This window comes from Podarcis bocagei (genome assembly GCF_964188305.1).
Source record: "Podarcis bocagei genome assembly, chromosome: 14".
Taxonomy (NCBI): Eukaryota; Metazoa; Chordata; class Lepidosauria; order Squamata; family Lacertidae; genus Podarcis; species Podarcis bocagei.
In genome coordinates, this window is record NC_138139.1 from 36,116,458 (window position 1) to 36,142,063 (window position 25,606).

At 46.1% G+C, this 25,606-nt stretch overlaps 3 protein-coding genes across 5 annotated transcripts in view; 2 read left to right on the plus strand and 1 right to left on the minus strand.

Moving 5' to 3' along the window:
* LOC308573349 (ectonucleotide pyrophosphatase/phosphodiesterase family member 7-like) overlaps nt 1–11,211 on the plus strand; it is a 55,095-nt gene extending 43,884 nt beyond the window's left edge. For both annotated transcript variants that reach the window (XM_081170200.1, XM_081170199.1), the window contains 3 exons: nt 356–982; nt 5,694–6,025; nt 10,173–11,211. In XM_081170200.1, the coding sequence (XP_081026326.1) occupies nt 356–982; nt 5,694–6,025; nt 10,173–10,233 (1,020 nt within the window). In that variant the 3' untranslated portion in view covers nt 10,234–11,211. The remainder of the gene's footprint in view (nt 1–355; nt 983–5,693; nt 6,026–10,172) is intronic.
* A 948-nt stretch (nt 11,212–12,159) lies between these two features.
* On the plus strand, nt 12,160–22,749 carry EEF2KMT (eukaryotic elongation factor 2 lysine methyltransferase). 2 transcript variants are annotated; one of them, XM_081170215.1, is made up of 8 exons: nt 12,184–12,549; nt 16,574–16,636; nt 17,554–17,634; nt 18,202–18,303; nt 18,813–18,946; nt 20,285–20,595; nt 21,724–21,873; nt 22,089–22,749. In XM_081170215.1, exons 1-8 carry the CDS (start codon nt 12,421–12,423, stop codon nt 22,187–22,189), a joined length of 1,071 nt encoding a protein of 356 aa, XP_081026341.1. In that variant the 5' UTR covers nt 12,184–12,420; the 3' UTR covers nt 22,190–22,749. The 2 variants fall into 2 exon arrangements, with proteins under 2 accessions (XP_081026340.1, XP_081026341.1); XM_081170214.1 differs by lacking the exon at nt 17,554–17,634 and having other exon boundaries at nt 12,160–12,549.
* A 922-nt stretch (nt 22,750–23,671) lies between these two features.
* On the minus strand, nt 23,672–24,701 carry LOC308572850 (olfactory receptor 2K2-like). The gene has a single exon (XM_081169281.1). The coding sequence runs from the start codon at nt 24,627–24,629 to the stop codon at nt 23,694–23,696; it is 936 nt and encodes a 311-aa protein (XP_081025407.1). The 5' UTR covers nt 24,630–24,701; the 3' UTR covers nt 23,672–23,693.
* Between the last annotated feature and the right edge of the window lie 905 nt (nt 24,702–25,606).

Sequence of the window (25,606 nt, forward strand, 5' to 3'; positions counted from 1 at the left end):
CACTGTCCTAACTGCAAGAGTCCAATTTAAAAAAACAAAAAGTGGAATTGTTACACCAGAGCACTTTATTTCACTACAATTGTGTAACTCTAAATTTACATTATTGCAGCTGAATCCCTTCCACAAAACACTGATAGTAAGGAGGTGGCATTTGCACTAACAAACCGGGGGAAATGTTCAATAAACAGAGTGTCTGGAAGCAGCTTCAGAGTGTGTTGAAGTATGTTTGCATTCAGGTTACAACAACGAAGAGAGATGCTTTGGCTTGATTTTTCTTGTCCTTCACATAGTTAAGAATATTCCCTGAACTCCCCGTTTTTTTAATTTAAAAAACCCCTCATTTTTTCTCCACTAGGGAAAAAAAACAGCTTCATTTCACTATCCCGGTGGAGGTGCCAATTACAGTGGCCAGGGAGTCCAAAGGAGTTTGGTTGAGTCCTTTACTCACCCCGACAGCAACGAGACAGAGTGGAGAGAAAACATTGATATCGTCATGAAATGGTTCACCGAGGAAGATTTTGATTTTGTCACACTTTATTATGGGGAACCTGACAAGGTGGGGCACATGGTTGGCCCAGAGACTGAAGACAGGAAAACGATCATCCGACAAATTGACCGGACCATCGGTTACCTCCTTGAAGCGATTGAAAAACATGGCTTGAAGGAGACCCTCAATGTCATCATCACGTCTGATCATGGAATGACCACGATCAAAAAGAAACCGGAAGTTACTGAGATCATGCTGAGCAACTACATTAAATTCAGCGACCTGGTGAAATTTGACATTGTAGACTATGGTGGCTTTGGCATGATCCTCCCCAAACCGGGTAAAGAAGAGGAAATCTATCAGGCATTGAAAAATGCCCACCCTCATCTCAAAGTGTATAAAAAGGGAGAGTTTCCTGAGCATTTCCATTACGCTCAACATGAACGGGTTTTGCCAATCCTGGTTTATGGAGATTCGGGTTACAGTGTCAATGGGGTAAGTTCTTTATGAAATCATGGCTTCTGCATACCAGTTGCTGGGGGTCCTAACAGAGGAGAGGTGCTATTGCACTCAGGTCCTGGCTATGCCTTCCCACTGGGGCATCCAGATATCCACTCTGAGAACAGGATGCTGAACTAGATAGGCCCCTGGTCTGATCCAACTGGAGTATCCTTATGTGGTTTCCACACCATGCAATAATACTTGGATCTTTTCAAGGTAAAATGCCATATTAACACATGCACATGCTGGGCGGCTCACAACAGAATATTAAAAATACAATAAAACATCAAACATTAAAAACTTCTCTAAACAGGGCTGCCTTCAGATGTCTTCTAAAAGTCAGATAGTTGTTTATTTCCTTGGCATCTGATGACAGGGCATTCCACAGGGTGGGCGCCACTACCAAGAAGGCCCTCTGCCTGGTTCCCTGTAACCTCACATCTCACAGTGAGGGAACCACCAGAAGGCTCTCAGCACTGGACCTCAGTGTCCAGGCTGAACGATGGGGGTGGAGATGCTCCTTCAGGTATACTAGGCTGAGGCCATTTAGGGCTTTAAAGGTCAGACCAACACTTTGAATTGTGCTCGGAAACGTACTGGGAGCCAATGTAGGTCTTTCAGGAACGCTGTTATATGGTCTCAGCGGCCACTCCTAGTCACCAGTCTAGCTGCCGCATTCTGGATTAGTTGTAGTTTCCGGGTCACCTTCAAAGGTAGCCCCACATAGAGTGCATTGCAGTAGTCCAAGAGGGAGATAACTAGACCATGCACCACTCTAGTGAGACAGTCTGTGGGTAGGTAGGGTCTCAGCCTGCATACCAGATGGAGCTGGTAGACAGCTGCCCTGGACACAGAATTGACCTGTACCTCCATGGACAGCTGTGAGTCCAAAATGACTCCCAGGCTGCGCACCTGCTCCTTCAGGGGCACAGTTGCCCCATTCAGGACCAGGGAGTCCCTCACACCTGCCCACCCCGTCCCCCAAAAAGAGTACTTTTGTCTTGTCAGGATTCAACCTCAATCTGTTAGCCGCCATCCATCCTGCAATCGCCATAATTCAGGGGAAGGGAACCTGTGGTCCTCCAAGTGTTGTGGAACTAATTGTTTTTATATATGAACTTGGTTTGTTGTATGTTTTTGTTCCCGATGTTTTATTGTTCTATCCCTCTAAGATGTTTCATAGGAAATGATTCATAAATGAAAGGGAATGAGGAAATAAACGGCAGCACCCACCATACCTGGCCCATGCAGGCAGCCCAAAGTAATCCTGGACAGAAGCTTTACATGTTGAGGTGCACTGTTAGACATGTCAGGAGGCAGAGATTTCCGTCTCGTCTTGTGTTCATTGCACTCAGCACTTTTAACCTTCTGCAGCACTTTGGCTTCCACTAAAACCTACATCCCACTATTCACTGTGGCCGAAACTATTTCAATTTCAGTGGAAGGGAAACATCAGATGCAACGTAAAGAAATAATATATTATTTAACATAAAGACTATGGACTAAAAGAAAAAAACAATACTGAACACTGCTCATATTTGACTCTGTGATTTCCGTTCCTGAATATGCAAATCGTAGCCAATTTATGCTCCCATTTCAATTTCTGAGGGAATTCTCCCTATGCAAAATACACACTCCACTGGCTGTGATCTTAAATGTTTGTTATTCAGAATAGTGGTTAAAATTCAAAACATCGTAAAGACTAGTACAACTTTTGTGGGGAAATGACAGTAAGTGCACAGCATGGCTTTTTACTCTCACTTTCGCCTTGGGATCTTTTCCTTCTGATTGCGCCCCCATGTGGCAAACTCTCAGGCATGCTGCAACCTGGAGAAACAAGAAATTCCAAAGATCTGCAAAGTGGAATACATGGCAAAGCTCACCACCTGGGCGTGCATCCTATGGAAATGTTTCCATTGCAAAATGGTGTGCTCCACTGAGCTTGTTGTATCCAAAATGAAAATGTGCATAGAACCTAAAAACATATTCAGAAAAAGTACCATATTTTTCGCTCTATAAGACGCACTTTCCCCCTCCTAAAAATTAAGGGGAAATGTGTGTGCGTCTTATGGAGCGAATGCAGGCGGGAGGCTCTGCTCAGCACTCCTTTAAAGAGCCGCGTGGAGCATGTGTGCAGCTCTTCAGGGCTTTTCCCCAAGGAGGGAGAAGGGCTGCCCTTCTCCCTCCTCAGAGAAAAGCCCCCAAGAGCCGCACACACACTCTTTAAAGGGAGCGTGGCTCTTGGGGGAGCCTTAGTCGCACGCAGCCTGTCCTGGGCAGGGGATGAAGGGGAGGGGAGCCCCTTGCCCGGGAGAGGCTGTGCCCCATAAGCCAGGACAGTCAGCGGGATTGCTGTGCTGTGATCCTGCTGGCTGTCCTGGCTTCTGGCGCAGCCTCTTCCGGGCAAGGGGAGCCTTCATCCCCTTGCCCGGGAGAGGCTGCGTGCGGCTATCCCATAAGCCAGGACAACAAGCGGGATCGCTGAGCAGCGATCCCTCTTGCTGTCCTGGCTTCTGGGATTCAGAATATATTCTTTTTCTTGTTTTCCTCTTCCAAAAACTAGGTGCGTCTTATGGTCTGGCGCGTCTTATGGAGTGAAAAACACGGTACATAGTATGGCCCTCCTTGTATGGGAGGGGTGAGAAGGGGGAATGGATGCACCTCTGTTTTAAAAACTCCCCGCTAGCATGTCAAGGAAGTGACCAGCCTATAGCAGAGGAGGAGATGGGACTCCAGGGTCTCTCCTCCCTCATCTGTCACCTGGCAGGAGACCCTGCATGAGCCTGCAGCAGACTGAGGAAGGGAAAGGAAGCAGGTCCATTCCCCACTCAGCAGAGAGCTCATCAATGTTTGCTTTCTCCTCTCCTTGCATGCCCCAATCCACCCGCATTCTGGTTAGTCCTTACAAGAACTCTGTAACTAAGAATTAGTGCCTGAGATTGCTTTTTTCCTCCTCTCTCTCCATCCCTTTGCCATTTATGTTGTACCTTTCAGAGTGCAAGTCATTATATTCGTAAGCTGCTTGGAGGCAGAAATGCTTCTGAATTCCAGTTGCTGGAATCCATAAGAAGAGAGACTACTCTTGAGCTCTGGTCCTGTTTGCCCTCAATGGGGCATCTGGGTGGTCACTGCGAGAACAAGATTCTGGGCTAGACGGATCATTGGCCTGATCCAACAAGCTGTAATTGTCCTCTGTAGGCCTTTTTTTTTTCAGCTGAAGAGCACGGTGAAAATAGTATCAATAAAGATAAAGAGCCATTTCCCCAAACAAGCTAGTTTTCAGTCATACAGTTGCCCGTCTGCGTTCTCAAGCAGTGCAATCTGCAGTTCCACAATCTATTTCTAAACATGTAGACTGATCTTCAGACCAAGTTAACACATTTCATGCATCCTGAAGCATGAAAGACCTCTTCACACATCATACTTTTTTCTTTAGGTGTACGTCGGAAGTTTTCAAAGCATAAGGCTAGAACTGTAAACTATGGGTGTGATCTTGGTGCCCAGTTTCCAGTGGAGCAATAGTGACATGTAGTGGCTGATGCACCAAGTCCCAAGGCTTCCAACATTTGGCAGGCAGTGATGAGAACTGAGAGGTTATGAGAGGTCATGCTTTGTATGAATCATTTTGACATTGCACAGCTATTTACCTGTCTGTCTGTCTGTCTGTCTGTCTGTCTGTCTGTCTGTCTCTCTATCTATCTTCTGTCTGTCTGTCTATCTATCTATCTATTCCTTGCACACAACATTTCCTCTTGAGTGACATGTTTGCAGAGGGTTACACATGGCATGCTCATGGCACATTTTTAGATCTAGATTTAATAATACATTTTTCCTGTTAAAATATTCAAAGGGCTTACAATGAAAACCAATAAAAATACAGTATAAAACACTCAAAGTGCATATTTTCAATACTGTATTACAATCATAGGCCCCTGCTGCTGCGGCGGCTATTGCTACTGTACAGTTTCTGGGGCTGTTTTGCAGATCCCCAAAGAATCCATCCAAAGGGTAGCCTTCCTTTTGGCAGCTACCTTGGATAGTGCTGTACTTAAAAAAAACAACCCTGTGTAATCCCCCACAAACTGTTCATCTAGTCAGCAGAGCATGAGGCTCTTAATCTTAGGGTTGTGGGTTCAAGCCCCACGTTGGGCATAAGATTCCTGCACTGCATGGGGTTCGGCTAGATTGATCCTCATGATCCCTTCCAACTCTATGATTCTTTGGTTCTGTTAATGAGAAGGGGGGGGGAGATTATACTAGTCCTGGAGCTGATCTAGTTTATTTCTCTCCCTTTGAAATCAATGGGAAGAAAAAAGTCTTCCCCCCCCCCCAACAAAATTGGAGAAAGGGTCTGGGAGAACTGAAAGAAAAATGTCTCCTCCACCACCAATAGCTTCTGCGCAAACACAGCAGGGCATAGGAAAAGGCGGATTGTCCACCTTCATTTCTCCCTCCACTTCCCACACCCACTTTATGATTGCTGTGTAGTATTCCCCCCCCCAAAAAAAAAACCCCACATCTATGCTGCTACCCATCGCTACAGCTTGCGGTTACAAATTCCATAATTTAATTCTGTGTTGCTTAGCTATGCACCCAGATGGAATCGTTAAGGAAGCACTTTCCTCCAGAAACCTAAGAGCACTTCAGGCACGCAATAAATATAAGTGCACAAACCATTGGAAATGTGCTTACGTTCTCTTTTCAGAGGTTCATCCTCTACGTCAACAAAGGTGACCATGGATTTGACAACAAAGACATGGATATGAAGACCATCTTCAGAGCTTTTGGTCCAGATTTCAAGAAGGGCTATTTGGCAGAACCCTTTGACACCATCCACATTTACCCGTTGATGTGCGAGCTCCTGGGAGTCCACCCCGAACCCAACAATGGCTCTTTGGCATTCACTCGCAACATGCTCCATTCAGCACCATCCAGGAACATCCTTATTCCCACCCTTGTAGGAGGCATCCTGGGAGTCCTGCTTCTTCTGATACCCATCTCCATAGTGTCCTACAGGGCTAGTCAACGTCAGAAGGGGTAAGCCGTGTTTCCTTCTTTGTTCTCTAGTTCTGGAATGGCATGTTGTGGAAGGAGGAAGAAGGGGTAAAGAAGGCCAGTGTTGGCACCCGGCACCCTCAGGCAGTTGACAGGATCCATTGCTACATAGGAACACAGGAAAATAAATTATTTGGAGTCAGACCATGGGGTCCACTATTGTCCACAATGACTGACAGCAACTCTTTGGGAGTTCAGGCAAGGGACATTCTCAGCTCTGTCTGGAGATGCCAGGGATTGAACCTAGGACTTTCTGCAGACAAAACAGACAATCTACCACTGAGCTATGGCCATCCGCCCTTTGGGGAAGGGCCGTAGTTCAGTGGTATAGCAGTGCTTTAAATGAAGAAGGTCCCCAGCATCTCCCAGTTGGGGTGACAAAGATTCCCCTACTTGAAATCCAGGAGAACCTCTGTCAGTCAAAGGTGCAAAGGCAAGAATCACATAAATTGCCCTGCCCACTTTTGGCTCTGGCCCCACCCACCACTGAGGCAATGTGTCCCTCAGGCCGAAAAAGGGTCTTTCCACTCATAATGTACTACATAAGGCAAAGGACAGGAGTGTTCTTATTCCTGAGAGGCAGATCAGCAAATGCCAGCTAGCAAGCCGTTCACTGCAAATCCTGTTTTATTCACTCCTGTAAAAAATAAATATAAAAATCTGCATCTTCACAAATCACATCCGCAATTTGAAACCACAATAAAACACCAGCATGCTCTTTCCCAGGTCATAATTTTGTCATGTTTCACTCACACATTGATTATTCTGCAATGAAATATCAATGCAAGCCTTATTACACCCTATGAAAACATCCTAGTAAACAACATGTATCTGTATAAAACTTTCACGTGGATTCAATCAGCCAGCAATTATGAGGGCCATTTATTTCATTTATTTATTTATTTTTGCTTGCGACACTATAAAACATCTCTCATGCAATGTTCATTTTGCCTTCTAAATTGCTGGGCCCGTAAAGAGACATCTGCACTGCAAACTACGGCTCAGTAAAATTCGGGTCCTCAATTGTCACATCGCAAAATGCAACCCGCATTCATAGAGAATGCAGTAGAAAATACAGCAATTTGCCTGCTTCGTTACCCTACACCCCCACCCCCACCCCCGCTTGCACAGATGCAGCACAGAAACACAATACAAAAGAACAGAGGGGCCTAACTGCAAGGGTAGGGATCCTTCTTCAGGCTGAGGGGGGCCACATTACCTTTTAGGCAACCTTCTGGGGGCCAGACACCAGTGATAGGAAGGGCCAGGGGCAAAAGTGAGTGGAACAACAAAGGCTAATTTTGCCTTTGTGCAGAAGTAGTGCCAAGGATAAGGTTCTTAGAGGATAAGACTATTCATGGCTACTAGCAAGGATGGCTATACTCTGCCTCCATGATCAGGGCCAACACGTCTAAGTACCACTTGCTGAAAACCGGCTCTTGTGCTTTGATCCTGCTTCAAGATTTCCCACCAGTATCTCCCTGGCCACTGTAAGAACAGGATGCTGGACTAGATGGGCTACTGATCTGATCCAAAGGCTCTTATGTTCCTAGGCTATTTTCTACACACATCCATCCAGCAAAGCACTGCAACAAACATTGATAGACCAGTGGTCTGATTCAGAGTAAGGCAGCTCCCTGTTCCAGGCACCAATCAAACCAGGACCCACTGGGCTTTAGCAAGGGGGTAGCCTTGTGTGCCTTCAGACCATACTGAGAGCTTTGCCTGCTGGATAGCTACGTCCCAATCCATACATTCGTCTTGAGATGTGCAGATGAGTGGGAGCCAGTGTGGGACAACAGAGCCACCCTGCCAGCTCTGGCATCACCGGACCTTATTTGGATGCAATAAGGTGGCAGCGGAGTCAGGATTCTATGGATGCACCATCAGATTGGCACCCTTAGTGCCTCCATGCAGCCCATACCTCCTTGCATAGGAGCCAACTCCTAGGGGCCAAAAGGTCTTTAGTAAAAGTAAAGGGACCCATGACCATTAGGTCCAGTCGCGGACAACTCTGGGGTTGCAGCGCTCATCTTGCTTTATTAGCCGAGGGATCCGGCATACAGCTTCCGGGTCATGTGGTCAGCATAACTAAGCCACTTCTGGCGAACCAGAGCAGCGCACAGAAACGCCATTGACCTTCCCGCTGGAGCAGTACCTATTTATCTACTTGCACTTTGACGTGCTTTCGAACTGCTAGGTTGGCAGGAGCAGGGACTCAATAACAGGAGCTCACCCCGTCGCGGGGATTCGAACTGCCGACCTTCTGATCGGCAAGCCCTAGGCTCAGTGATTTAACCCACAACACCACCTGTGTCCCTTAAGGGGTTTTTGGGCCCCTCAATAAAATATTTGAGGGGGACTGGGGCCCCCAAAAGTTGATGGCCATTGCCATTCAAATGGTATGCGTGCACCGTGTCATGTGATCGATTATGGGGGGCAGGGCTTACCTGGGCATCCCTAATTTTTTATTCAAGTTGGCACCCCTGCCTCTTTGCCGCCCAGGAATTTATTATCAATTATACACCACCTTCCCCTCCCCAGTGGCAAGGAGTTCAAGGTGGTGTACATGGTTCTGCCCTCCTCCTTTTATCCTCACCACAACCCTGTGAGGTAAGCCAGGCAGAGAGACAGTGACTGGCCTGAGATCACCCAGTAAGCTTCATAGCTGAGTAGGGATTTGAACCCAAGTCTCCCAGGTCATGGTTCAACAAGAAACATAGGAACAGCCTTTGGATCTTGAGAAAGAAATGCTTGTGGTCAGCCCTGAACAAGTCCACATTAATAGGCATGTGCTTTTAGCTGGAATACTTCCTGCCTTCCTGAGTGTGCCAGGATCCGACCAAGACTACAGCTAGTTGCCATCTCATTAAATAATGATATTCCACTACTCCCTAACTTGAAATATATCTCCAGTTGTGGGTTCTTTTCTTTTTCTTTCTCTCCCTTTGTATAGACACCATTTCCAATCCCTAATTAACAATAGCATAGCAGATGTTTTATTAAGCATATCATCTATCTCTGGATAAAAAGCATCTAGAAACGACTCCGGCAATCTGTTAGAAGCCAGAACGCTCTACGTAAACAGCGGCAAAACGCGTCCATTCAAAACGCATTTTCAAAGATTGCACATATGTTTTTTTGCTGGTTTTGTGGGCTGTGAAATGGGAAAGCAATCAGCTTTTTGTGAACAGCTTTGCCAGAGCAGAGGAATATAAAGTCTCTTTTTTAAAAAAACAAAAAACCAATTTTGTCAATTGTTATGCTTCTAGCTCAGGTATAAAAATCTATTACCTAGTACTGTTGCTCATTACCCCAATATCCAAGCAGCGAGAGATTCTGGGGGTCCCAGCACAGGGTTCGATTTCCTTAGGATGACGGTCAATAGAGACTGCAATGTCTTTGGGGAAAATGCCTTTATGTACACCTATAAACAACCTGAACATAGGATGGAGAGGCTTCACAGCATTAACACTGCAACATCTTGCTTCCCCATGAGGTTTCCAGAGAAAGTGTGCTCTGCAGCATGCCACTGATGCCATAATAGCACATGAATTGATACAAAGCCATCCATACTTCATTCTGCTTTATTAGTTGCTCTGTGCTGCTTCCGCAATGTCACCTCATTATCATCAGTGTCCGACAAAAGCTGGACTAAACAACAACTAGAACATTTGATGTATAAAAGGCTGTGGGATTTCAGCAGGAAGGTAAGGGGCATTGATTGGAAACCAAGCAGTATGTCTGCCCCAAAACTTTTGCAGGTGAAATAGTATTAAAAGCAGGGTGCATATAACTACCCCGATACCATGAGCACAAATAATCATGAATGCACAATAAAAAGAGATGTCTGGATGGGGCTGCCAACTTGCAGCAAGAAGTAAAAGTTTCAGGTCCACTCGCAGTTCTGTCTTTGCTGTGCCCCTAGAGGAATCTTACCTGCTCTGAGCTGTTAAGAGGTTCTGCGTCACCTTAAAATGACAGTTCTCAAATTTAGAAACCCTGCTGTGTGCAATGAAACACTCCCTTCCAAAGGCAAGTTAATTTTAAATTCTATTTGAATACCAAAAACGCTCTCCAAATCATATCTGATTTTCTCTCTCTCTCCAAATGCTCCCATCCATTACAGGAAGAAAGATGAGCATCCCGAAGAAATGAAAAAGACAGTGCCGCCATCAACTGGCTTATGATGACTCACTTTCATGTTCAAAGAAGGCACTCTTGGAATGACATTGTCCAAGGCTTAGGTTGCACACCCTGCAGAATGAGATGCTCATGAGGTGTTAAAGGAGTCCTCTGAGAGGTTAAATGGACTGTACCATGTCAGACCACAGTAGGGCAACAGAGGCTGGTCCATTAGGGAGAATGGGGCACTGCCCCACCCTCCCTTTCCATCAGTCCCCACCCGCCCTGCCTTCTTACTTACAGCCAGTTCAGGGGGGCTGTGGCCCTGGCTGTCATCTCCATCGTCCTTAGCCTCAGTGGTGCCTTTGTAGACTTAGTTGGGGGGGGTGGGGAGGATGGGCACAAAACAAGCACTGGTTGACTCTGCCTATCATTGGCTTTGGCACCAGGTGATCTGGCAAGGTGGACAGGGTGGCAGGAAACACCCATTTGCCTTTCGGGGGAAATTGCAACATCAATTTTCCCAGAGAAGCACCCTGGTTCCACATGCTTGACCAAAAACAGGAGCACCAGAACCACCATCTCAGTGATTCAATGCTCCAAAGTGATATTCTTTTGCTACAGACTTGACCTCACACCCACCAACATTTTGCTGCTGAAAAAGTAGGGGTGCACTTACAAACACCCCCAAAGTTATCTACACAAGCTCCAGGGGTGTCGTTAGGGGCTGGTCCAGAAATCTTTGGCACTGGCCCCTGGAACCTCTTGCCTCCCCTCCCCCCCCTTTTTGGTAGCCATACATTTTTTGCTTACTGAGCAGCTGGGTGAAGTGAGATCTCAGCCACTGGGGAAGGGCTTTGGCTCAGTGGGAGAGCACCTGCTTTGCCTTGGTTCAATCCAAGACCAAAATTTGTGTTTCTATATAAAGGGCTGATTTAACAAGGGAACACAGGGAGGTGTCATCTGCACCCACATTGTTATATTAACATTTAAGTGCACCGCACAATAAGGGATGTCTTGCTGCCTCTTGGAATAAAAGAGATTTGAAAATCAATACACAGTGCTTTTTTTTTCTTTAAAAAAATGTTTAGGGGCACTCTCATTTTCCTACTCCTATTGAAATACTGCCCCTCAATGAGGCCAAACTTAGATTCACAAAATGTTTAGGGGTATGTGTACCCCTGCGTCCCCCCAGAAGAAAAGCACTGTCAGTGTGTATGTATGCATTTGCACCCTGCTCTTCAGCCAAAAATGCCCCCAGAGTGGCTTACATACAACCCATTAAAACAAAGTAGTCCCTGCTTGCAGGCTTACAATCTAAAACACACAACACACAAGGGGAAACGGGACAGGAAGCGAAGAAGAAGAAAGCAAACTCATAAACCGTCTGTTGTTTCAACACACCAATTGAGCGCTATCAACTGGTTGCTCCCTTTGACAGCAGCGGTGAAAGCAAATATTTGCATCAAGCCAGCAACGGGAGAGAATTTCTCATTAGTTCACATTTCACATCAAACCTGCCTAATCTGCACTACCCAATGCAATAAGCGAACCAAAACATGGCAAGCCTATGGAACTCTCACTTCTTTATTTTTGTTACAGATAGAAGGATTATAGAAGGATCTGGCAACTTCTGTTTCAGTGTATCTGAAGAAGTGTGCATGCACACGAAAGCTCATACCAAGAACTAACTTAGTTGGTCTTTAAGGTGCTACTAGAAGGAATTTTTTTCTTTGATTTTTGCAATGCAGTTGTCCAACGAACCATATGCGCATATTGGGTGGGTGGGTGTGCATAAAATTCACATACCTGTCAAAATAATGTACAGAGGGCCGGTGTCTCCCGCCCCCAGGGTTACCCAATAGAAGGGCTAGGGCACACCTTTTGGGGTAGAGATCTGACACCCGAGACTACACGTGCATAAACATTTGGCACTTTGGGGATGGGTAGTCTGTACCGCGCAAGTATAACTATTATTATTATTCACGAAATGCCACTCTGCGCATGCCCCGAAGCACTCTCTTCCCTATTTACTAGCCGCTCGCAAAAGGGGAAAAAAACCTGGAACTAAAACAAAAACCTGGGGAGTTTTACACGCCACTTTAGACACCCAGCCAGTCCACAAACCGGGGTTGCCCGGCGATCCTCCCTCTGTTCCGGAAGGCCGGGCTCCGGAGCCCAGGAGGCGCGGCTACGAAGCCCGCCCGCCGGCGCGCACGGAGGAGGAGCGGGAGGAGGAGCGGCCGCCGCCGATGGAGGAGCAAGAGCCCCGGCAGGAACGCGCCGCGTGCGAGCCGAGAGAAGCCCCCGAAGAGAGCGTGGCGCTCCGCTTCCAGCGCGGCTTCCTCGCCGGGAAGCGGCTGCGCGATTTGCCCTGGGAGGTGAGGAGGCGGAGCGAAGGACGCGCTGCCGGGGACTGGCCTGGGCGTGCCTTGCGCGGAAGCAGGGGACTGGGCGAGCTAGCCCCATCGGCTAAGGATGGGACCGGGGGAGTCTGGTTCTGTTCGGGGGGCGCCAGAGGGGCTTTGTTGGGGGGCAGAGGCGCAGTCTTTTGCATTAGGAGAAAAGCCTCAGACAGAGCCTTTGGTCTGCTACTGGCTGAAATAAGAATTCGGCCGCGTGGGCAGAAGTGGTTTTTTTTAAAAGAAAAAGAGCAACGGCTGAGAGCATGCACAGAGTAGTTTTCCCCGGCCACAGTTTAATCCCAGCCAGCATCTGCTGCTAAGAGCCTGACTGCTGAATCAAGCCAAAGGCTTCTTTAGTCCAGCATCCTATTCTCACAATGGCCAATCAGAATCCCAGAATTCCTGTATACAAGAGCACACTCTCCAGCAACTGCTATTCGGATACATACTGCCCCTGATACGGGAAGTTGCAGCCATCATGGCTAGTAGCCACCGAATTTAAATGCATCAGAGAGTAGATACAGTGTTACCTCGGGTTACAGACACTTCAGGTTACAGACTCCGCTAACCCAGAAATAGTACCTTGGGTTAAGAACTTTGCTTCAGGATGAGAACAGAAATCGTGCAGTGGCAGCAGGAGACCCCATTAGCTAAAGTGGTACCTCAGGTTAAGTACTTCTGTGGCCTACCTGCTCCAGCATTCTATTCTTACAGTGGCCGAACAGATCCCCTGGTTGGGACGCCTGCAAGCAGATCTCTCCCCACCTGCAGTTGTCAACAAGACTCTCCGTACTGCTATGTGGCTACTGGTGGTGGTGGTGACCTTTGCATAGCTGTCGCTTTACACCTTCTTTGCAGATAGTTTCATTTTGCACTTTATTATAAATTGTCTACCCTCCACCTGGAACTTTAGTTGAAGGTCAGGCAGGAAATTTTTTGACAAATAGATAATGTGCCCGTTCGATCCTAGGTTAACCTGAGCGTGACCTGCCTTGGCGTCTCTCCCATTTTGTGAGATACACTACCTAATCCGCTCCTGGAAGAAAGGCTTAAAATGGAAAAGCTATTCTTAATCCATAATTGGACCGTCTACCCAGGGGTTTAATTAACCTGGACATGAACTCAACGGTGGTTGAGTTGCAGCCAAATCCAATGCAAAAACTTTTGAACTTCCAAGGGAAGGGCTATAAAAATCTCAGGTCAAGCTCCAGCATCGCCAGTTAGTGGTGTGAAAGATTCCTGATCTGAACAGTTCCTGGAGAGCCACTGCCAGTCAGGGTAGACAGCACTGAGTTTGATGGACTAATGTATAAGGCAGTTAAGACCATTAGTCCATCAAGCTCAGTATTTGCCTACCCTGTGTGTCAGTGGCTCTCTGGGGACTCCGGGGTGAGAGTAGCTCAGTCAGTAGAGCACGAGACTCTTAATCTCGGGGTCGTGGGTTTGAGCTCTGTGTTGGGCAAAAGATTCTTGCATTGCAGGGAGTTGGGCTAGATGACCCTCGTGGTCCCTTCCAACTTTACAATTCTATGATTCTTCAGACCAGGAACCTTTCCCAACCCTAACTAGAGATGCTGTGGCTTGGACCCGGGATCTTCTGCATGAAAAGCAGGTGCTCAGCCACTTATAGCTTGCTCAACTCATTCTCTGTGAAGCAGTACGTGATACTCTCAGACCTTCCTTTAGGCTGGAATCCTAAACATAAGAACCTCAGAAGTGGGAGGCAGAGGATGCTAGAGCTGCTCCTGCGTTTGACCCGCGTGGGGGAGGACTGCTGGTTTCTCCCACCTCTTTAGGATAACCAGGCAACAAACAAAAAAGACTCGTATTTAAGGCTGATGAATGTTCTGTAAGCATCCTTGTCGCTTTTGATCAATGATCGGGTCTAAAAATTCTTTCTTCGTTCAAGCGTTCATATGATTTGCAACAAGCTCATCTCAGCAACATTGAATGTGACAGCTTACCACTGTATTATTTTATCACTAAATAAGTGGATATGAAAATAGCTGCCAAAAGTAGCTCCTGACCACCTTGAACACAACCGCTACTTCTTTAAAACGCTCCAGGGGTCCCTGCACTGAGAAGCCTGGTGTTGGAGGGGGTATTGAATGCAATCCACCCACTTGCTCCATGCTGGAAATGTACAGCTGGCACATCCCCAATAGTTAGCAGATTGACACTCCTTGAACAGTGGCGTAGCGTGGGTTGTCAGCACCCGGGGCAAGGCAAGTAATTTGCGCCCCCTAACCCGTGGATTTGCGCCCCCTAACCCATGGATTTGCGCCCCCTAAACCTAACCCCCAGATGTTGCGCCCGGTGCGGCCGGCCCCCCCTGCACCCCCCACGCTACGCCACTGTCCTTGAAGACTTCCAGTTAGGGAGGACCTACCATCTCTAAGGATAAGACCCATTGAACACAGTGGGCCTTCCTTCTAAGTAAAAATGCATGAGATTGTGCTGTTCAGGGCCATTAAAGGTAAAGGTAAAGGGACCCCTGACCATTAGGTCCAGTCGTGTCCGACTCTGGGGTTGCGGTGCTCATCTCGCTTTATTGGCCGAGGGAGCCGGCATACAGCTTCCGGGTCATGTGGCCAGCATGACTAAGCCGCTTCTGGCGAACCAGAGCAGTGCACAGAAACACCGTTTACCTTCCCACCGGAGCGGTACCTATTTATCTACTTGTACTTTGATGTGCTTTTGAACTGCTAGGTTGACAGGAGCTGGGACCGAGCAACAGGAGCTCACCCCGTTGCAGGGATTCGAACCGCCGACCTTCTGATCGGCAAATCCTAGGCTCTGTGGTTTAACCCACAGCACCACCCGCGTCCCGTTCACAGCCATTACTTGGTACTTAAAAAGACTTGAGCCACAGGCCCGTGACACAGATTTGCATCCTAGGAACTGAGGTAGTTGCCATTGATCCATCTAGCTCAATATTGTCTGCGTTTACTGGCAGAGGCTCTCCAGGAGTTCAGGCAAGGAGTCTCTACCAGCCAAACTGCTGCAGATTGAACCTGCAATCTCACTCTTTTAAAAAGAAAAAACCTTAACCAACAAAATGCAGTGTTGCATCGGCTGAGAAATTCCACTAGCCCCTTATGCCTGCACGGAGCTCTGCATTTCTTGTGCAGTATGCTAGTAGCAGAGAGTGTTGCTTTAATTTAGTTTTTTAATAAAGTTGTTTCTCCCCTCAAAGTAAAATTAAATAGGGGCGATTTCTTCTTTCCCAGAAAGTTATTTGCCTGATGCTTTCATTCATCTGTTAACAGCATTTGGTAATTTAAAGCAGCAGCAACAACAAAAGAGTTTAATTTCAGCAACTGAAACCACCAGAGAATATTTCCAGCGTAGATCAGAAAAGCAGCATTGCAGCAACTGCTGTTACAAATGCACACAATAAATAGAATTAAATATCACTCTGCTAATTGCTACATTTGCCTTTTCTGTTGCGTTCCATTATTTCCTAGCTGCTTTGGGTACCAAGAGGCCGTAGCTCGGTGGCAGAGCCTCTGCTTTGCATGCGGAAGGTCCCAGGTTCAATCCCAGGTAGGGCTGAGAACGATTCCCTGCCTGAAACCCTGGAGGGCCAGTCAGTGTAAGATGGACCAATGATCTGACTCATTATAAGGCAACGTCCTATGTTCCATGAAGCAACTTCCAAACATTCCAAGCAGTGTAACGAAGAAGTGGTATCTAAGGCAGAGCTATGCAAATGAAAGATTGGGGCCTTGCAGATGGAAGTGGAGCAGATTCTAGTGGCTAGATTCACCGTATGCAAAAGGCAGCATTAGCCCAGGGGTAACACACACACACACACTTGCAGAGGGACAGTTCTCAAAAGTTGTCCAACTGTGTCCATAACTTATACAAAGTCTTAACCCACTTTCTAGTCTGCAAAAGCTTACGCCATAATAAAATTCGTGGTTGGGGTGCCACAATACCTTTTTGCTGCTCCCTCCTCACACACCTTACCTGATCATTTATGTTTCTTGTGATCTAGGATCTTGAACAGATACTAAAGAATTCAGAAGACTCCTCACCACTGCTGACTCTTTTACAGAAGGTAAACATCTGTGGATAACTGCATATACTTCATGCTCCATATGCAATTAGATACTGTGAAGAAACTGAGGTGGGGGGGGCAGCTGCGGGGGAATCTGGTCCCTCACAGACACTCTACCGCTTTTTCTAGTGATGAGTTTTTCTCTTTGGGTTTTGTTTCGGGGCTTTGGGAGGAGGGGTGACCAGTTTCATATTGCAAGCAACAGTGCATCTTCCCACTGATCTACATCTTCAGAAAAAGGCATGCGGCAGAGCCTTTCAAAGACTGGGCCACCAGAAAACAGGTGGGGAATTTAACGTTTGAGGGTTTTTCTCTGTAAAACAACATGGGAAATAAGCATGTTGGGTGGAAAAGGGGGTCCAAAATTATCATTTTTCTGAAACGCTTCCTTTCAGTGAGCAGTGAATCCATATTGTGAGGCAGAAGTCAGTCACCCAAACTCCCACCTATTAGAATAGTGTAGGTTGGTGGGGGAGGGAGGTGCCTGGATTATATCCATGGGTCTGTTCCAGGCCTGTTATCCTGCATCTATGAGGTTTAGACTCTAATAGAAGAAGAAGCTGAACTGGTTGGATAATATAATAGCGTTAGCTGGCCAGCTAAATCCTGCCAATTATATGTCCAAAGAGGTTTCCCTGTTGCTTTAAATTACAATGATTACATCATCACTTTTCCAACATGTTTTGTAACATATAGTTGTACGTGTTACTTTGGCCCGAGGGTAGCCAACTCCTCTACGACTGCAACTCCCATCACCCCTGACCATTAGCTATCTGCGGCTGATAGGAGTTGGAGCCAACAACATCAGGAGAGGCAGCGGGTTGGCTACTCCTACTTTGGCCTGGGAGTTTTCTAGCTGACGCACACAGTTATTTCAGTGTGTTGCATTTATCGGCTGTTGCGTTTATTTGTTTCAGACTGTTTTTCACCCGCTGTGCTTGAAGTACCCTCTCTCAGTGAAGTATAGAAGATGCTTCTTATCAGAGCTTATTAAGAAGGTAAAAATATGATAGTAACATGGCTTATACCACTGAAGCTATGATAGTTCAGTCCTTCATGGTGTCATCACCTGGAGATTAGACCACTCTAAGGCACTCTTCGTGGGACTGCCCCTTGAAGACAGTACAGAAACTTCAGCTGGTTTTAAATGCAGCTGCCGGACTACTGATTGGAACTAGTTGATCCTATATTTTTTATTTTGTTTGCAGAATTTTGTACGCACTCTTCAGCCCAAAATGCTTCCTGCCTGTCAGTTTCCCATAGGCACCTGGTTGGCCGGTGTGATGGCAAGATGCTGGACTAGATGGGTTATGTGACTTGTAGGAAAGAACCCTCACTCTGGGGGTAGGAGGCTTGGAACCTCCCCAAAACAGCTCAACGAGGACTGAGCATGCTCAGTATGCATGGAATGCTGGTGCCCAGATGTGGGAGGGAGGATGGAACAGAACAGCTGGAAAGCAGAACGGCTGCACTCTGCAACTGCAACATGAACCCACGACTGTGTTTGCTGCCTGTGAGATATTCAAAGATCATTGGACTTCTGGTTCTTTCTTTTTTTCATGCAGCATGAGTCCATGGGTGCCGAACCTCTGGAACAGCTATACGAAGCGATTGGGGATGTCTTAAACACTGAAGAAACCACACAGTGTTATAAAAGCTATTTATTGGTAAATAAGAATGTCTTTATTCTGTGTGTACTGTGGGTGACCTTTCTTTATTGATTTGCACTGATATCCCTCTTTTCCTCCAAAGTGCTCTGGGTGAAATATGTGGTTCCTCCCCCTTTTGGTCCTCACAAAAACCCTGCAAGGTTGGTTAGGGTGAGAGACAGCAATTGGCCCAAGATCAACCAGTGAGCTGCATGACTAAGTGGGCATTTGAAACCAGGACTGGAGTAGTGGCAAAGTCAGAGGTGCAGGGTTCCTTCATGATAGTAACAGTCAAACCCCCCCCCCCTTCTAAGATTATGCAACCTTATAAGACTGTTGCATAATTATACAATAAGAATAATTGGGGATGAATCGCAACCATCAGGGCAGAACTCTATATGTGTTACCTTTCTGCAAGATCTACTGTTTTCTATGCATTATACATGGGGAAATGATTTGGAATGCTCAGGTATTTAAGTGTTTTCTTAAAATATTATGGTATGTTGCTCTCTTTTCTTTTTTGGTAGCCCTCTGGAGATGCCATTACTCTTTGTGAGAGCGTCACAATTATTTCACGGGGAACCACAGGCCTTGTCACGTGGGATGCTGGACTTTACCTGGCTGAATGGGCGCTGGAGAATTCTGCAGTTTTTTGCAACAGGTAGCTATTTCTTGTTGTGCTCAGTCATAGGCAGACCCCAGTGCTGGTCAGGGCTTAGCCATGGGATCCCTGCAGAGGTTTGTGAGGAGCTATTGGAAGGCAAACCAGACAGCAGTTTAGTTTTGCGTATTTTTTTCCATGGTGGTATTGACATTCTGAGTCATTGTTGTTTCTAATGCTGTTTTACTATATCTTGTCAACCACCTTGGAACTGATAAGGAAAGGTGGTGTGTGCATGTCTAGATAGATTGATAAATCAATAGATTTATGATTAGACTTAAATAAATAGTATTGGGCGGTATATTTAATTATTTTTATTTAACAGGATTTATATGCCAATTAAAATGTCAAAGCCTTTAAGGAATTTTCTTAGGCCAGCCATTTTCTCAGCCTAACCTACCTCACAGGGTCGCTGTGAGGATAAAATCGGGAGAAAGAGAACCACCTTGATCTTCTTAGAGGAAAGGTGGGATATAAATGTAATAAATACCTAAAATATAAAATATCCATTAAAATGGCTGATGAAATTGGTCTTTAAAAACAAACTAGCCTAACTTTTTTTTTTCAAAATCAAGGCATTTTAAAAAATGTATGTTATTAGATAAAATTACATTTTAAATACACTTAAAAATGTACATGTCTGGATAGGCGTGGTCAACCCAAAAAGGTGTAATATTCAATGCATTTGTTCTTTCAGTGCAAGGACTTTCAGCTGTGCAACAGGGCTTCCTCTCCCTCCCTCGTCACCTGCTTCCCAAGTCCCCTAACCCCCCAAAGCAAATTCGGGGAGGGTGAAGAGGAAAACAGGGAGTGAAAAAGAGTGGAGTTCTGTTGTGCACACAAAAGTCCTTGCATAAGTGCATTGGATACGTCCCAAGGTTTATATATACAGTGGTACCTCAGGTTACATACGCTTCAGGTTACATGCGCTTCAGGTTACAGACTCTGCTAACCCAGAAATAGTGCTTCAGGTTAAGAACTTCGCTTCAGGATGAGAACAGAAATCGTGCTCCGGCAGCGCGGCAGCAGCAGGAGCCCCATTAGCTAAAGTGGTGCTTCAGGTTAAGAACAGTTTCAGGTTAAGTACGGACCTCTGGAACGAATTAAGTACTTAACCTGAGGTACCACTGTATAAGAAAATTGTATATGTGTGTGTGTATGTTGTATATTTTGATCCAAAGATGCTTGAAACCCAAAAATGATTTGAAAATGTGGGATCTGAATATATGGAAAACCTGCTTTCAGCTTAGCTACCTCCCTGAAACCTTTAGCTTCCTACATTTTTTGCTCATATCCTCGTCTTCTTTAACATGATTTGCTGCTGTTCTCTTTTCTTAGGAGTGTTTTGGAACTAGGAAGTGGGACCGGACTGACAGGCATTGCAATTTCCAAAGCTTGCCGTCCCAGGACATACACGTTCAGTGATCACCACGAGTGTGTTCTTCAACAGCTGTCAGAGAATATCCGCTTGAACGGCCTGTTTCTGCCATCTGAAACTCGCGGTCATGGTGTGGCAAAACAAGAGATCTGTGAGGCTGAGCTTCCTGGATCCCAGGGCCCTGAAATAACCGTAGCAGAGCTTGACTGGAACCTAGTTACAAAAGAACGGCTGGCAGAACTTCAGAGCCCTGACGTCGTCATTGCTGCAGGTACAGTGCGCTGAATGCAAATGTTATGTTTAGACCAGGCATAGGCAAACTTGGCCCTCCAGATGTTTTGGGACTACAACTCCCACCATCTCTGACCACTGGTCCTGTTAGCTAGGGATGATGGGAGTTGTAGTCCCAAAACTTCTGGAGGGCCGAGCTTGCCTATGCCTGGTTTAGACTACTATAATGTGCTGTGGGTTGGGCTTCCCTTATGACTAGTATGGAGGCTGTAGCTGGTGCAAAATGCCACTGCCCAGTGGTGACTGGTTCTCCTTATCGGGTGCAAATCTTGCCAGTCCTCAGGGATCTGCATTGGCTGCCCATTAACCTCTGGATCCTGTTTTTTATATTGAGAGTCCTGAAGATCTCTGAGCATATTACCTGAAAGACTGTATTCACTATCCATTAAGGGCATTATATGTGGAACTCTGCTGTTTTTGCCACAGCTTAATGGTTATCACCTTGCGGTAAAGCAGAGGTGGGCTTTTTTACGAGTGGCTCCAGTGTGGTGCCTCCAGCAAGACCAGGCAGTTCATTTTTTTATCTCCATACTTTATATATAATCAACAGCATTCCACTCCAGATCAGCCTTTTCCAACTTTGGGTCTCCTGTCTTCTACTTTATATACGTTCAGATCCTACACTCTGGAGCAACAGAAAATAATCTTGCTCCATCATTCATGCAGCAAGCCTTTAGATATTTGAAGATGGCTCTTGTATCCCTTCTCAGTGTTCTCTTCTCCCGGCTAAACATACTCAGCAACCTCATCTGTTCCTCATAGGGCTTAGTTTCCAAACACTTAAATCATCTCAGTTGCCCTCCTCCACGCCCATTGTCAATATATTTCTTAAAAACGGTGGTGCCCAGAACTGGACTCCAGGATCTGACCATTTGGGGTTTCAGACAGCAGCATCCTCTGATATCACTATGACACGAGGAGACTTACAGGTGCATGACCCTGCCCACCTCTCAAAGTTGGGGGGCCCAGGGGTGGAGGAGATAAAGATTTAGCCTGCCAGCCAGTAAAGACTCTATCCAATAGCTTTCTCCCAGATTTCCCCCATGTACTTCCTGCTTTCTTCATTTTCTTTGTGTGTCTGTTTTTTGAATGCACCCTTTCCAAGCAGATGTGGTATATGATCCGGAGCTGACACAGTCCCTTATTGGCATTCTGCAAAAGCTTTCCAGCTGCAACGGTGATGGGGAGGCCCCAGAAGTCTACATCGCCTGCACAATTCGAAACCCAGATACTTACTGCCGGTTCCAAACAGAGCTTGGTAGGTGTCCTTACTCTCAGAATCTTGAACCAGCTATAGCTCCCAGAATATATTTTTGGGTGGGGGCGGAGCCGTGATTGTTTAAGTTGGCATTGTAGTACTTTAAATGTAGTCCAAGTAATCTGAATCTCTAAGTTCTGCAGATAAATTGGGATGGGGAACATTTTGGCAGCCTCGCTGAGTGTAACCCCTTTTCTTCCTGTCTCTCATTCCAGGTAAAGTTGGGATCAGATGGCAAGTTGTCCCCAACCCTCAGAAGAATCTTTTCTCTTATGACCAACATGCTAATATAACAATTCTAAGATTGCATGTTTAAATTTCTGTTTTCTCTAAAACACTCATTTTATCGTTAATCCGTCAAATTTTATTATGCCATCACAGACCTGTTAAATATCTGCATACAGTTTCCACCAGAACTGTTTGATATCTCATACTAACTTTTGTATTTTCTTTCAAACTTTAATAAAATCTGTTGGGGAAGGAAAAAGCAAATTCTACCAGAATATGAGTCAAAAAAAATATGGTGCGTTTTATAAAAAATGAAAAAGAGGAGAAGAAGTCGAACACTTTTGAACTCACAAAGTGGTTTACTAAGCTTTGCAATAGAGTGAAAAATCCAGCAACTGTGACTGTACATAATGGAGGTGCTGTTTGTAAGGTGAAAAAAAGCAGCATGCTGGAATAATTGTTTAACAGCAAGTGAAGGATATCAACTGGACTCTAAATAAGAAATGATGCCGCAATGGAAGGAAATGATGATGATGATCATATGTTTGAAACAGGAGCGGGAAACCTGATTTTGAGAAATTGTATTAGATTAATTTGGTTTGATTTGTAATAATTTGGGAAATTAATAAAAATGATTTTTTTAAAAAATCCAACAACTGTTTTCGTGCAAAGGTCAAAGTTAAATTTATTGCTCTGCCCACCACCGTGCACCCCCAGAAGGTTCCCCAGAAGGCAATGTGGCCCTCACCTGAATAAAGGTTCCTTTCTCCTAATGTAGGCCTTCTCCCCAGTTGCTACCACCTTACCCTCAGCATCCAGATCACCCAGAGGAGTTACTCCCAGCAGTTGAGTGTCTGATATTATTGCAGCCTTTGTGTCCTGTCACATTGACCACCACTCTTCCTCAATGAGAAAAGAAAGCCAAGTAGAAGTTGTAAAAGTGCCTGGAAGGAAGGAAGGCCAAAATCATGCTACCAATTACTGTAGCTACTTATTAAAGTTATGTTTCAGGGATGCTAGCTAATTAGTAAAATAATTAAGACAATAAAACAGCATGACAAAATAGGCTTCACGCAAGAGTTCCATATCCTCCAAAGGCACACGGGAAGCTGTTTTGCACCGCATCATAGAATCATAGAATTGGAAGGGATCCTGAGGGTCATCTAGTCCAACCCCCTGCAATGCAGGAATCTCAACTAAAGATCCATGACAGATGGCCATCCAACCTCTGCTTAAAAACCTCCAAGGAAGGAGAGACCACCACCTCTTGAGGGAGTCCGCTCCACTGTTGAACAGCTCTTACTGTCAGAAAGTTCTTCCTGATGTTTAGTCAGATTCTCCTTTCTTGTAACTTGAAGCCATTGGTTCGAATCCTAGCCTCTGGAGCAGGCTAGTTTCTACACACATGCCTCTTTCTATCCTCCATCCGGGCAAGCAAGAGGCACCATCAGAATTCAAGGATGCATTCCAGCCAGGCTAAAATACTCAAGGAGGGTGTGAAGTAGGGGTATGAACTGGGGACAGGGAGAGATAGAGCTGGAGGGCCACATTTGGCCCCTGGGTTCTGAGATGCTCCACCCCTATCTTCTTGCTCAAGCTGCTTTGGTTCTCCTCAGCAGTTTCAGGAGGGCCTCCTTGACATCATTGTTTCTCAGACTGTAGATGATGGGATTCAGCATGGGGTTGATAACCGAGTAGAAGAGAGAGATCAGCTTGTCCTTCTCAGCTGAGTAGCTGGCCTTGGGCCTCATGTACATGAACATCCCACTCCCGTAGTAGATGGTCACCACGGTGATGTGAGCCGAGCATGTGGAGAAGGCCTTCCGCTTCCCATCCGTGGAGGAGATTTGGAGGATGGCGAAGATGATGTGGACATAGGACAGCAGGATTAAGACAAACGGCATGAGCAAGGTGAACGTGCTCCCTGCCACCATCATGGTCTCATTGAGGGATGTGTCGTCGCTGGGACAAGCCAGCTGGAGGAGGACAGGAACTTCACAGAACAGGTGGTCAATGACGGAATTGCACAGAGACTGCTTCATGGTCAAGGAAGGGACCACGGACATGAGGAAGCTGCCAAGCCAGGCCCCAATGGCCAGAGCAAGGCAGGCACCCTTATTCATTGCCATCGTGTAATGCAGAGGGTTGCAGATGGCAACGTACCGGTCGAATGCCATCACCAGGAGGAGGAGGCACTCAGCCGCCCCCAAGAAGAGAGTGATGTACACTTGCGCAGCACACAGCTGGTACGAAATGGTCTTCCTGGCCACTAAGAAGTTGGCTAGCATCTTGGGGACCACTGCAGATGTGTAGCAGATGTTCAAGAAGGCCAGGTTGCTGAGGAAGAAGTACATTGGAGTGTGGAGGCGAGAATCCAAACAAGTCAGAGCCAATATGGAGATGTTTCCAAAGAGGGTCACCGTGTACATCACGGACACAAGCACAAAAAGGAAGAGCTCCAGTTGGGGGTGGCCCAGAAATCCGACGAGGATGAACTCGGTGAAAATAGTGAGGTTCCTACTTTCCATTCTGGTCACAAGTACCTACCTTAAAAAGCAAGAAGGGAGAAGTCACATTTCCCATAGGACCAAGCTTAGATATTCCAGAAGAACATAAGAAGCTGCTTCATTGGACCTATCATTGCTCCATCTAGCTCAGCATCGTCTACACTGACTGGCAGCTGATACCCCGGTTCAATCCTTGGCACCGCCAAGTAAGTCTGGGAGAGATCCCCCTGCCTGAAACCCTGAAGAAATGCTGCCAGTCAGGGAAGACAATACTAGGTGGACCAATAGCCTGACTCAGTATAAAACAGCTTCCTATGTTCAATGTTTTACTCAGTCCACTACCTGGAAAAATTCTTGAAGACCCCATACTTCTTCATCATTACCACTCCAGTCAAACTAGCAGCCTCTTGGAGGTGCTTTTTATTTATTTATTTAAAAATTGTGCACGCTTTTCTGTAACATTCACACATCAGACACTTCCTATGCCTGAAGTGTGCCAGCTGGTCATTACAAGGGAGACTGTTTTAAGAATTAGTGTTGAGTTTGATTTCCCCACCTGCTCGTCCCTCCCTGTCCTTTTCCCTTGTGTGACTGTAGTAAGCCTGCAAGCACAGACTGTCTTGTCTGAATTGACTGTCTGTAAGCCAGTCTGGGAGCCTTTTTGGCTGAGGAACGGGATGCAAATGCTCTAAACAAATAAAAAAATTTAGCTTGACCTTTGAGAGCAGAAGTGAGTGTGCATCTGTACTCAGGGTGTATGCTAAAGGAATCTCGTAATGGTGCTGATGGGTGTGAAATGATCAGTTAAGGCTGCAACCCAAACAAAACCCTAAGCCAGGGAGATAAAAACAAAGTCAGTGGCTGAAGAAAACAGCAAAGATATTTTGCCACCGTAAACAAAAGAAAAGATACACTCAGATAGGAGCTAAGCGCTGGTGTGTTGTTTTTTCCAGCAAATCGAAATTGTGAAACAGCCACAATTCCACAGATCTGGATCA